The following is a 13,041-nucleotide window of genomic DNA, read 5'->3' on the forward strand; positions in this document are numbered from 1 at the left end:
GTGCTATCTTTTGTCAGGGCCAGCGTGGCACCGTGGGGCAGGAGGGGTCGGCAGGACTACCTGGTCCCAGGGGGGAACTTGGTCTGCCTGGGTTGGTCGGAGAGAGGGGGCCTGCTGGAGAGAAGGTAATCTACTTAGCCTACACCCAGTACCCTCTTCACCCCACACCCTATGACCCCTCACCATTAACTTTACAGTGCCACCCTAGCCTGGTCCCAGATCTGTACTATATAGCCAACTCCTATAGTGTTGTGCATGACAATGACCAGTGGAGTTGGCAGGACACCACAAACAGATCTGGGACCAGGCCAGTCCCACCTTCTACCCTGTGACCTCTGACCCCTATGTATTGTTTCCAGGGGGAGACTGGCTTGGCAGGAGAGAGGGGGACGCCAGGAATCAAAGGCATGGAGGGCTCATCCGGAGACCAAGGCAGGATAGGAGACCCAGGACTCAAAGGACAACCAGTGAGTGTCCAGCGTCCATCTAGCCATGTAGAATATCACCAATGCTCCGCTAACTGGTCACAGGTTATTCACAGCATCATATATTTTCCATAAACAGCTCAGAAAAGGTTTAAGCAACACCATAAAAAAATGAATATTTAGATCAACCAAACATTTTTTTTTCTCAATTCAAAAAGAAAATGACATTTATTGAAAGCAAATATATGATTCAATGCCACCTTTAATATTTCTTATATACAGTGCCTTGCGAAAGTATTCGGCCCCCTTGAACTTTGCGACCTTTTGCCACATTTCAGGCTTCAAACATAAAGATATAAAACTGTATTTTTTTGTGAAGAATCAACAACAAGTGGGACACAATCATGAAGTGGAACGACATTTATTGGATATTTCAAACTTTTTTAACAAATCAAAAACTGAAAAATTGGGCCTTCTCTCCAGCAGGCCCCCTATTTGACTTCAAATTATATTTCAATTTGCTACCTATTTCTTTCAATACTCAAACTACTTTCCCCCTTTGGTTGAACCTTAAATAACAAATACTAAGTAATATTTCATGTAAATACAACCCATTTTTTCATCTTGTCCCAAGTTTACTTTTGACTTTGGAATTACCTATTGAAATTGATTCAATTGGGTTACAAGCAATTGAACTAATTCCCTAGAAATTAAACAAGTAAGTTTGTTCAGTAACTTTAAATAATGTTTTCAAATGTATTCTTTACAGAAGACCTTCACATTTAGTAACCACAATATCATAACCAAGCAATGGCTACCTTAACACATAAAGCTTATAAGGCTGTTTAATATAACATGCAGTTGTGCAAGTATCATTACAGATGCTGGCCGTGTACTAGTTTAAAATTGGATTACAAGTACAATAGGCCACAATAACTGTAATGACATTCACTCTCACGGGTGGGCAAAAAGAACACAGTGAAAGTCACGCCCCCAATTAGCCACACCTCCAAATATTCTGATAGGCTGCCACAGCTACATTGCCCCCACCGCTATGTGCACGAGGTGTTGAAAGCAATTTAGAAACTTTCATTCAATTCAATAAATCACATTGATCTGATGAATTTGTGATTATCTGTGCAAACACTGCTGAGGACAGATGGATAGACAGGCAGGCAGACAGACAGACATGGGACAGGGACGGGGGAGGTACTCAGACAGTGCTACTGTCTCCAGACTGACCGATAAGGGACCCACCATTCTTATGTTCTAGTTTCGGTGTCTGCGGGTTCCTTGGAGTTAGACAAGATAATGGATGAGAGGGCAACCAGAGAGCAAACCAGAGACCAAACCCCTGTCTGGAATACATAACAAGGGGGGAGAATATGGAACAGAAACTAGGTTAAATAGTTTCATAACATAGCCTACTAACTTCACACTTTCTTTTGGAGGCAAGTTATTGTCTTGTGGTTGAGTTGTGTCATAGCGTCTTATTGTCTTGTGGTTGAGTTGTGTCATAGTGTCTTATTGTCTTGTGGTTGAGTTGTGTCATAGTGTCTTATTGTCTTGTGGTTGAGTTGTATCAGAGTGTCTTATTGTCTTGTGGTTGAGTTGTGTCATAGTGTCTTATTGTCTTGTGGTTGAGTTGTGTCATAGTGTCTTATTGTCTTGTGGTTGAGTTGTGTCAGAGTGTCTTATTGTCTTGTGGTTGAGTTGTGTCATAGTGTCTTATTGTCTTGTGGTTGAGTTGTGTCATAGTGTCTTAGTGTCTTATTGTCTTGTGGTTGAGTTGTGTCATAGTGTCTTATTGTCTTGTGGTTGAGTTGTGTCATAGTGTCTTATTGTCTTGTGGTTGAGTTGTGTCATAGTGTCTTATTGTCTTGTGGTTGAGTTGTGTCATAGTGTCTTATTGTCTTGTGGTTGAGTTGTGTCATAGTGTCTTATTGTCTTGTGGTTGAGTTGTGTCAGAGTGTCTTATTGTCTTGTGGTTGAGTTGTGTCTTATTGTCTTGTGGTTGAGTTGTGTCATAGTGTCTTATTGTCTTGTGGTTGAGTTGTGTCATAGTGTCTTATTGTCTTGTGGTTGAGTTGTGTCATAGTGTCTTATTGTCTTGTGGTTGAGTTGTGTCATAGTGTAATTATGTCTTGTGATTGAGTTGTGTCATAGTGTCTTATTGTCTTGTGGTTGAGTTGTGTCATAGTGTCTTATTGTCTTGTGGTTTAGTTGTGTCATAGTGTAATTATGTCTTGTGGTTTAGTTGTGTCATAGTGTCTTATTGTCTTGTGATTGAGTTGTATCGGAGTGTCATTTTGTCTTGTGATTGAGTTGTATCGGAGTGTCATTTTGTCTTGTGATTGAGTTGTATCGGAGTGTCATTTTATCGTGTGATTGAGTTGTGTGTTTCATTTGTGTTCCAGTTGTACCAGAGTGTGTTTGTTTCTCTGGCCTGCAGGGGGAGCCGGGAGACCTGGGGATGATTGGCTTCTCTGGTTTTCCAGGACCTAAGGTGAGTCAGAGGCTCTGAGAGATCACCACAGACATTCACCATCCTTGCCTGCCCTCGATGAGCTATTCAGCCCTATATATTAAGCTCCCGAGTGGCACAGCAGTCTAAGTCACTGCATTTCAGTGAAAGAGGTGTCACTACAGTCTCTGGTTCAAATCCAGGCTGTATCACATCTGGCTGTGATTGGGAGTCCTAAGCACGGCGCACAATTGGCTGGTGTAGGCTCATTGTTATTAAGAATTTGTTCTTACTGACTTGCATAGTTAAATAATAATACCCCTACACCCACCACTGACACGTGTTCTTATAGACATGATCAATTAGCAGTGATCAATCAAATGACTGTTCTGTGTTTTTCAAAGGGACCAAATGGGGATTGGGGTTTCAAAGGCATACCTGGTCCTAAAGGTCCTGTTGGCATTCTGGTAAGTACAGAATCAGCACTTACTGTTAAGATGGTGCCGAAGAGGATGGCTGACGTTTTACATGTTCCTAACCAATTGTGCTAATTTGTTAGTTTTTTTGCATTGTTTGTAAAATATATTTGTACTTATTTTGTACATAATGTTGCTGCTACCGTCTCTTATGACTGAAAATAACAGCGATTACTCACCACGAACTGGAAGATACTTTTTCCTTTAAGGAGTCCGACGAGAAGGATATACTGCTCTCCCGGGAACAGGCCCAGATCCCCGTCATTTGGATGAAGAAAAGACAGAGGAAAAGAGGACACAGATAGGGCTGCCTTCTGAGAATCCGTAGGCGAGCGAGTAAACTCGCACTGCCTTCCGTTCTACTTGCTAACATGCAATCATTGGAAAATAAAATTGATGATTTGATTATGATTATCCTACCAACGGTACATTAAGAACTGTAATATCTTATGTTTCACCGAGTCGTGGCTGAACGTCGACACAGATAATATAGAGCGCGAGGGATTTTCAATGCACCGGCAGAACAGAGATGCTACGTCTGGTAAGACGAGTGGTGGGGGTGTGTGTCTTTTTGTCAAAAACAGCTGGTACGCGATGTCTATTATTAAAGAAGTCTCAAGGTATTGCTTGCCTGAGGTAGAGTACGTTATGATACGCTGTAGACCACACTATCTACCAAGAGAGTTCTCATCTATATTATTCGTAGTCGTCTATTTACCACCACAGATTGATGTTGGCACTAAGACCTTACTCAAACAACTCTATAAGGCCATAAGCAAACAAGAAAATGCTCATCCAGAAGTGGTGGTTCTAGTGGCCGGGTACTTTAATGCAGGCAAACTTAAATCAGTTTTACCACATTTTACCAGCATGTCACATGTGTAACCAGAGGGAAAAAAACTCTCGACCTCCTTTACTCCACACACACAGATGCATACAAGCTCTCCCCCGCCCTACATTTGGCAAATCTGACCATAATTCTATCTTCCTGATATCTGCTTACAAGCAAAAACTAAAGCAGGAAGTGCCAGTGACTCGCTCAATACGGAAGTGGTCAGATGACGCGGATGCTCTCTACAGTAGAGGGTCCCCCTCTCTCCTGCCAAGCCAGACTCCCCCTGGAAACAATACATAGGGGTCAGAGGTCACAGGGTAGAAGGTGGGACTGGCCTGGTCTCAGATCTGTTTGTGGTGTCCTGCCAACTCCACTGGTCATTGTCATTGGTAGCACAGACTGGAATATGTTCCGGGATTCATCCAATGGCATTGAGGAGTATATTACCTCAGTCATAGGCTTCATCAATAAGTACATCAACGACGTCGTCCCCACAGTGACTATACGTACATATCCCAATCAGAAGCCATGGATTACAGGCAACATCCGCATCAAGCTAAAGGCTAGAGCTGACGCTTTCAAGGAGCGACAATAGTCGCTACTGTAACCAACAGTGTGTGTGGTTACAGTAGGCTAACATATGTCAATGGCTTTAAAAACAGCAGTAACATCAGGCAGGATTTAGGTTACCAACTGCCTAGCCAGTTGTAGCTCAATCTTGGGTGCAATGATCACGTTCCCGCACTGACTGACTGTGTGGAGGCTCATTGATTTAACATGTTAGCCAACATGCAAACACTGGCAAAGTTATGAATGATATAGCTGTCGGCTATATTAGCCACGACTTACCGTTCTTTGTGCAGCTTCAAATGTCGAACAAAGCTCCGTCTGTCATTTTCTATGTTTGGGCTTGGGGAGAGTATTAAGTCAGTTCGAGTCAAAGGGCTCAAGTCCAAGTTAAGTCACGAGTCATTGGTGTTAAAGTCAAAGTCGAGTTGCAAGTCCTCATATTTGTGACTCGAGTCTAGGTCATGTGACTCGAGTCCACACCTCTGCAAATTACCTGAACTAACCTTTACCGCCGCAAACTGGTACCGGTACCCCCTGTATATAGCCTCGTTATTGTTATATTATTGTGTTACTTTTTATATAAAAATATTTTTATCTTGAGATTTTTGGTAAATATGAACTCTTCTTGAACTGCACTGTTGATTAAGGGCTTGTAAGTAAGCATTTCATGGTAAGGTTGTATTCTGCGCATGTGACTAATAAAGTTTGATTTGATTTGTTGCAATAAATTATGTATAGAAATTGTGTGTGTGCTGATCTCTCCTCTATCTGTCTGTTTCAGGGTTTCAGTGGACCTGTTGGACCAGAAGGGATGATCGGCCCAATGGGGAAACCTGTAGGTTCTGTGTGTGTGTGTGTGTGTGTGTGTGTGTGTGTGTGTGTGTGTGAGTGGTGGAATGGTCCATTTTAAGAGCGGGCACTCTGCCCTGTCTGTCTTGTGAACGTGGCTTTTGTTGAACTAACTGGCTGGAGTGTTTCCATAACGGTCATCCACTGAATTGATAAGCCCCTCTGTTGTCAAAGTCAGACATTTTCTAGACTAGAGAGAGAGAGTGTATTCATGACTCCTCAGGCATAAACCATAAATCAATCAAGTTCAAGCCTCAAGTGGTACTTTCCATCATTATAATTCTCCTGGGAGATAGTTTGGAATAGAGATCTGTCCAGTCTAGTCACACTTTGCTACAGTACCTGGTGTGTCACTAGTATGTTGTGCTTATATGAAGGGCTTTATACTGTAGGAATAACAGAGTTAGAAGAACCAACCACTCATGGAAGGAACTGGACAAATTGTCCCAAAACAGCGGAGAACATGTATGGATGACCTATGCTGCTCATGTCCAGTGTACTGTTCAACACCTGCATGGAATGGAGGGATACCCAGAATAATTGGGGTACTTGTTCTTCGAAAAGAAACCAGTGTATTTTAAAAGTCTTATTTTCTCCTCCACAGGGACCGAAGGGTCCAAGGGGAAGCCATGGGGAAATGGTGAGATCTGAATCCAATACTTGGTATTATTTGAATTCTGAATACATTCTGTAGAGTTATATAATCCGTTGGAGAGAAAGCAGTCTATACTACACTCAGTAGGCGTTGGAAAACCACAAGGTTATGTGTGAAGTACAGCGTTGGTGTTTAATCTATAAACTATGATTGACACACTGGATGACACGTGGCCTTGTTTGGTTTGTGTGAACTGTAGCTATGGGCAGTGTTCCCTGAGGTAATAACCATGCTACCTGGGTAGACTCGTGGTGAAAGTAGCTGTTGCAGGGGGATTTCCAGTACACTGTGGGCTGTGCATGGAGCCTTACTGCCTCAGTGTACAGGAAATGCCTTGTCATAATGTTAGTGCTGTGATCCTCTGTGGGGATTAATGGGTCACGGCTAGAAGGGATCCAGCTTTTGCATTTTAGCTAACCCTAACCCTTTTCCTAATCTTAACCTAATTGTCCTAACCTGCTACTTTAATTCTCCTAACCTGCTACGTTAATTCTCCTAACCTGCTGCGTAACTTCTCCTAACCTGCTACGAAAAGTCAAATCTGACATTAATTTGACAAAAGCTGGGACCCTTCTAGCCATGACCGGGTTAATGTACAGTATACTGTTCCCTATATCACTCTGCCATGTAAACTGTTTTAAGATTCTCACAGCTCACGCTCTGCCATGTAAACTGGTTTAAGATTCTCACGGCTCCCTAAGCCCCATCGAGACTCATAGGCAGTTACACACAAACAGTAGAGAGAGAGAGAGAAAAACACAAAAGCACACACAGTAAACAGACACACAAACACTTACACACTTCTAGGCAGCTCCTCAGGGGCCTAATAAGAACCAGCTGCCTGCAGAAGGCTGCTGCTATAGTACTGTGCCGTCAGTTCCCTCATCGGCCAGTGGGGGCGGTAGAGCTCCATTACAGAAACACAAAGAGAGCCCTCAACACAGAACCCTTTGTACTGACTGCAGCTCTTCAGGCTGTAAAGTATGATTATGATTGGATCGTTTAGACTAGAGCAGCTATTTTATACAAAATGTATAATGTTAATATCAACACACACTCAGGGGACAGTTTATTAGGTACACCACCTGTTCACAGAAATTGATCGCTCCTGTAGACAGTCAGGTGGCCGTGGCTTGCCATATAAAGCAGGCAAACAGACATCAAAGCATTCAGTTACTGTTTGATTGAATGTTAGAATGGGCAAAACGAGTAACCTAAGCGACTTGAGCGTGGGATGATCGTCGATGCCAGGCGTGCCGGATCCAGTTTCTCAGAAACGGACACCCTCCTGGGCTTTTCACTCATGACAGTGTCTAGGGTTTACAGAGAATGGTGAAAAAAACAAAAAAACATCCAGTCAGCATCAATCCTGTGGGCGAAAACAGCTTGTTGATAAGAGAGGTTGAAGGAGAATGGCAAGAATGGTAACAGGCGAGCCTCAAATAGACAAATAACAGCACAGTACAACAGTGTTGTGCAGAACGGCATCTCAGAAGGCACAACTCGTTGATCCATGTCAAGGATGGGCTAATGCAGCAGACGACCAGACCGGGTTCCCCTCGTATCAGCTAAAAACAAGAAGAAGCAGCTCCAGTGGGCAAGTGACCACCAACACTGGACAATTGGGGATAGGAAAAACATTGCCTAGTGGTTAGAGCGTTGGACTAGTAACCGAAAGGTTGCAAGTTCAAATCCCCGAGCTAACAAGGTACAAATCTGTCGTTCTGCCCCTGAACAGGCAGTTAACCCACTGTTCCTAGGCCGTCATTGAAAATAAGAAATTGTTCTTAACTGACTTGCCTAGTTAAATAAAGGTAAAACAATTGCCTGGTCTGACGAATCCCGGTTCCTGTTGCGTCATGCTGATGGAAGAGTCAGGATTTAGCATAAGCAGCATGTTTTGTTGGTACACGTTAGGACCCTTGATACCAATTGAGCAATGATTGAACGTCATGCCCCAAATAATTCAGACTGTTCTGGAGGCAAAATGTCCAACCCGGTGCTAGATGGGTCTACCTAATAAACTGGCCACTGAGTGTATATTTCAACAAATACATTTTTTGCAATCTTTGTTCATTTGAGAGCACTAGAGAGTAGTGGAGGTGCATCAAATATTCTATTGTGATGTCATTGCTTGGACACCATTGTAACACCATGTTGTTGTGTTTGTGTTTCAGGGACCCCAGGGGCCACAGGGACATCCAGGGCCCAGAGTAAGTGTCCCCCCCATTACTGGTTCCCTACTACTTACAGTTACTTGACAGTTCTATGGCAGTTCATAGATATTGAGGTTTGTCGTCTTTTGAAGACATATGTCTTTGTATCTGTTTATTTTGTGTTTATGTCAAAATCCTCTCTGTTCTTTCTCCCAGGGCCCCCCTGGTGCTCCTGGCCCGACCGTAAGTATCCTGTTTGATTCACAGATAGTGACATAATCTGTAATAAAGCATTTATATTTTTCTTTGTCCGGATTCAAACAAGGTGTTGTAGCAAACACGTATTGGTTTGCCTAGGCAACGCACCCCCCCCCCCCCCCTCACCCCCCTCCCCTCCCCCTCTCTGTGCAGCAGCAGCACACATAGAAATAGAATGAATAATACATGCTTGGAACCTCTAACCCTGGCAATTGACCCTTCTCTAAGCCCTTCGCTAAGAAACCCATTTGTCACTTTGTAATTTGGGTGAACTATCTCTTTAACCAAAAAACTGTTATTTGGAAGCCCAGTGAGTCAAACATTTGGCTGTAATAGAAGAACACTTAATGATCCAACTGTTTATTTCCTTTTTTTCTAAGTGTCAGGAATGGGTTTCAAGAGAGACAAGGTTTGGAAACTCCTGTTGTACATGACTTTGACTTCTATTCAGGGAAACAACATCCTGAAGACATTGGAGAATAGCTTCTGACTTTTGTTGCACATCAAGCACCCACTGGGCACAGATGTCAATTCAACGTAATTTCATTGAAATGACGTGGAAACAATGTTGATTCAATCAGTGTGTACCAAGTGGACATTGTGTGAGCTCTGGTTACCAAAATGGGTCAAAACATTTACTGGCTCCTGTGAGTTCATGGCCATGATCAGTTATTGCCAGTTTCAATTCTTAATTGACCCTTCGCTAAGCCTCGCCCCAGAATGTTGGCCAACCAATCGCATCGCTCCAATGGAGAACAACTGTCATCAAGTACGATATCTCAGACAAGCTCACGTTTGAAATACGTGAAAGCCAGTGAGAAAAACCTTTCTTCAAAAATAAATGGTTTAAATGGCTAAATAGTTGAACAGTGCATCATGGGTACTTGACAGTGTGATTTCTGAAATACAGAGCCTCTCTCTCTCTCTCTGTCCTAGGCTTGGTGCCAGGCTAAGCTTAGATAAGGCTTTTGATGGAATGGGAAAAAGCAACAGTCTTATAGCTGCAGGGCCAGAGGTAGCATAGAAGCGGAGCATACAGTGTAATCTGTGTGGCCTTCCTTTCCCTGTGCTGTGAGCTGTTTCAACAGTTGTATTGAACCAATACATCTAAACTACAATATTACAATGGCATTTTTGTTATGTAATAATCAAGGAGGAGGCTTTCAGTGACATTGATTAGTATGCCCCTACTAAGTTGAAAAATGTGTAGATTTGTTGATACAGGCCTCTGGTTTACTGCTTTCTGCTTATTACTGCATCTGTGATTAAACTGTACTTGTTGGTGTTGTATCCTCAGAGACGAATCGAGTACAACTCTCTGTTTGAGTCCAATGGTGCCTTGAGGACAGAGGTAAAGCACTCACTGTTGGTCTATACACGAAACAGAAGTTGAATCTTTAGACAACATATTTACCATATGTAACATTCACTGTTGATATATCTTCACTCTAATGATATTTACTGTTAAGTGTCAATTTTCAGTAAAGCAATTTACAAAAAGTCTTCCTGTTCGTTTTTTGCTCTTTAATTCTATGTATTTTCACTAATGTGTGGGTGCCTGTCACTGCCTTGCCTACAAATAAACCTTATTTAATTGCGTTTAACACATGCAAAACACATTGCTTGCAACTTTTCTAAATACCTTGACATGGTGTTTCTATGGTTGGATATGGGTTGTGCCTCTATGCATGCATCTTGCATGTGTCTGCATGAATTCATGCTTATGAAATGTTTGATTCATCTATGTGTCCATGCTTTGGATTGGCTGTCTCTGTGGCTTTCTCCTAACCTCTTCCCATGCATGCTGCAACACTCTGGACTGTGTGGACTATGCTAACCCTGTTTGCCTAGATCTACCAGAACACGGAGATGTCCCTCTCGGACCAGAATGCAGGGATCTTTAAGACCCTGCACTACCTGAGCAGTGTCATCGAGAGCATGAAGAAACCGCTCGGAACCCGGGAGAACCCGGCGCGGTTTTGCAAGGACCTGCTGGACTGCCAACAGAAGCTCTCTGACGGTGAGAACCGATTTACAGAATTTATCAATTTAATGGACACTTTTCCCCAATCTACATCAATATTAGTAATCTTCACAGATTTACTCAGTAGAATAGACTGTAGTTGTTATCTTAATTTGACCAGGGAAATAATCCTGCAGCAGCAGGAAATGTGAATTATTGTGTGGATTATAATTAATGGGTATTTTTGCAGGGGTTGATACATTTTTTGTTGGGGCAAATCAAGTCTTGACAATTTAAATTGGAAATTACAAACTGTAGAAGCCTTTTTGAACCTTGAATATGCCACAACTCTGCATTTACTACTTTGCTGGAAATGTCCTGCAACAACAGAGTGATCAAATTAAGATCCATCACCTGTACCTCTGTAGGACTGTACTGGATCGACCCTAACCTGGGATGTCCGTCAGACACCATTGAGGTCTTCTGTAACTTCACGGCAGGCGGGCAGACATGTCTCCTCCCAGTAGCCTCTAACAAGGTAACCGAGCACTGCACTCCATCATCACAGGGGCTCCAGTTGGTCCATAGCAGTACTAATTTAATAAACAGATTTTATCTAGGTTTAAAGAAAAATCCTGACTTCCACTTAAGTCGAATTCTCACTAACACATCTGTTCTTCCTTCCTTCCCTCTGCAACTGCAACAGTATTGTACAGTTTTCGGGAAATATGAGGATGCGTCATGGGTGAGGGATTCGGAGAGGATCCCTGTGAATAGTATATCTGTGCCAGCACAGAGGGATAGGCCAATGAGTTATATATGCTTTAATAAGGTTGGCTTCTTAGTGTTCATGGCAATGGTTATCAACTTTACTGTAGAAATGAAACGTAAATCACTGAAAATAGATGTTGTGGTGGCAGCTGCAGAGAAGTACTTGGGGTAGGAGATTTGACTTCAGAAGAGTTACATTGTGTGTTGAGTGGTAGCGTCCTGTCCTCTCAGGCCGTTGGCCTGGGGTAGGATCAGATAGGGTTAGTAGTGGAATAAGGTGATGCGTTTTATTGAGTATAGGGTTAGTTGGTAGGGTAATTAAAATATATGTATATTATTCGGTTCCCGTTTCCCATCGCAAAGTGTAATGGATCTATACTATAGTTCAGTGGAAATGCAACATATTGGATGCCAACCACCGTTCAACCTCACCGAAGAAGACGTGGATTGTGTATGTTTGCTATTCAGAGGGTGGATGAACGAGACAAAATATTTAATTGCCTTTGAACAGGGTATGGTAGTAGGTGCCAGGAGCACCAGTTTGAGTGTGTCAAGAACTGCAATGCTGGTGGGTTATTTCACACTCAACAGTTTCCCGTGTGTATCAAGAATGATCCACCACCCAAAGGACATCAAACCAACTTGACACAACTGTGGGAAGCATTGGAGTCAACATGGTCCATCATCCCTGTGGAATGCTTTCAAAACCTTGTAGAGTCCATGCCCTGACAAATTGAGGCTGTTCTGAGGGCAAAAGCGGGTGCAACTCAATATTAGGGAGGTGTTCATAATGTTTTGTACACTCAGTGCCAAATTGATTGTCAAGCTCAACACAGTCACTTATAGATGATTTGAACATGATGTGCGAAAAATGCTAATATCATTCCTGAGGCTTGAATGGGATTTGTGCCACAAATGCTAACATGTTAGTGTGTGGAAACAGTGCCAGTGAAACTAAACCAAAGCATGGATTAATGCGATCATACCTTGTCCATAGACTGCTTACAGGGTAAGGAAACCAATTTGTCACTTTGTAATTTGGGTGAACTATCTCTTTAACCAAAAAACTGTTATTTGGAAGCCCAGTGAGTCAAACATTTGGCTGTAATAGAAGAACACTTAATGATCCAACTGTTTATTTCCTTTTTTTCTAAGTGTCAGGAATGGGTTTCAAGAGAGACAAGGTTTGGAAACTCCTGTTGTACATGACTTTGACTTCTATTCAGGGAAACAACATCCTGAAGACATTGGAGAATAGCTTCTGACTTTTGTTGCACATCAAGCACCCACTGGGCACAGATGTCAATTCAATGTAATTTCATTGAAATGACGTGGAAACAATGTTGATTCAATCAGTGTGTACCAAGTAGACATTGTGTGAGCTCTGGTTACCAAAATGGGTCAAAACATCTTGGGTCAAAACATAAACATTTGGATCCTTGTGTTCTTCTATTACAGCCAAATGTTTGACTCATTGGGCTTCCAAAGAACAGTTTGTTGGTTATAGTTCACCCAAATTACAAAGTGACAAATTGGTTCCTTACCCTATAAGCAGTCTATGGACAAGATATGATCTCATTAATCCATGCTTTGATTGAGTTTCCCTGGCACTGTTTCCA

General features: G+C 42.4%; 1 protein-coding gene across 1 annotated transcript in view; it reads left to right on the top strand.

The window, feature by feature from the left end:
- Nucleotides 1-13,041, top strand: part of col24a1 (collagen type XXIV alpha 1 chain) — a 265,549-nt gene that overhangs the window by 240,813 nt on the left and 11,695 nt on the right. Inside the window, exons 48-58 of the mRNA XM_031785672.1 lie at nt 18-125; nt 360-467; nt 2,878-2,931; nt 3,294-3,356; nt 5,552-5,605; nt 6,224-6,259; nt 8,452-8,487; nt 8,647-8,673; nt 9,986-10,039; nt 10,540-10,708; nt 11,080-11,189. Coding sequence (XP_031641532.1) covers nt 18-125; nt 360-467; nt 2,878-2,931; nt 3,294-3,356; nt 5,552-5,605; nt 6,224-6,259; nt 8,452-8,487; nt 8,647-8,673; nt 9,986-10,039; nt 10,540-10,708; nt 11,080-11,189 — 819 coding nt within the window. The remainder of the gene's footprint in view (nt 1-17; nt 126-359; nt 468-2,877; nt 2,932-3,293; nt 3,357-5,551; nt 5,606-6,223; nt 6,260-8,451; nt 8,488-8,646; nt 8,674-9,985; nt 10,040-10,539; nt 10,709-11,079; nt 11,190-13,041) is intronic.

Source organism: Oncorhynchus kisutch, linkage group LG13, assembly GCF_002021735.2.
Source record: "Oncorhynchus kisutch isolate 150728-3 linkage group LG13, Okis_V2, whole genome shotgun sequence".
Classification (NCBI taxonomy): domain Eukaryota; kingdom Metazoa; phylum Chordata; class Actinopteri; order Salmoniformes; family Salmonidae; genus Oncorhynchus; species Oncorhynchus kisutch.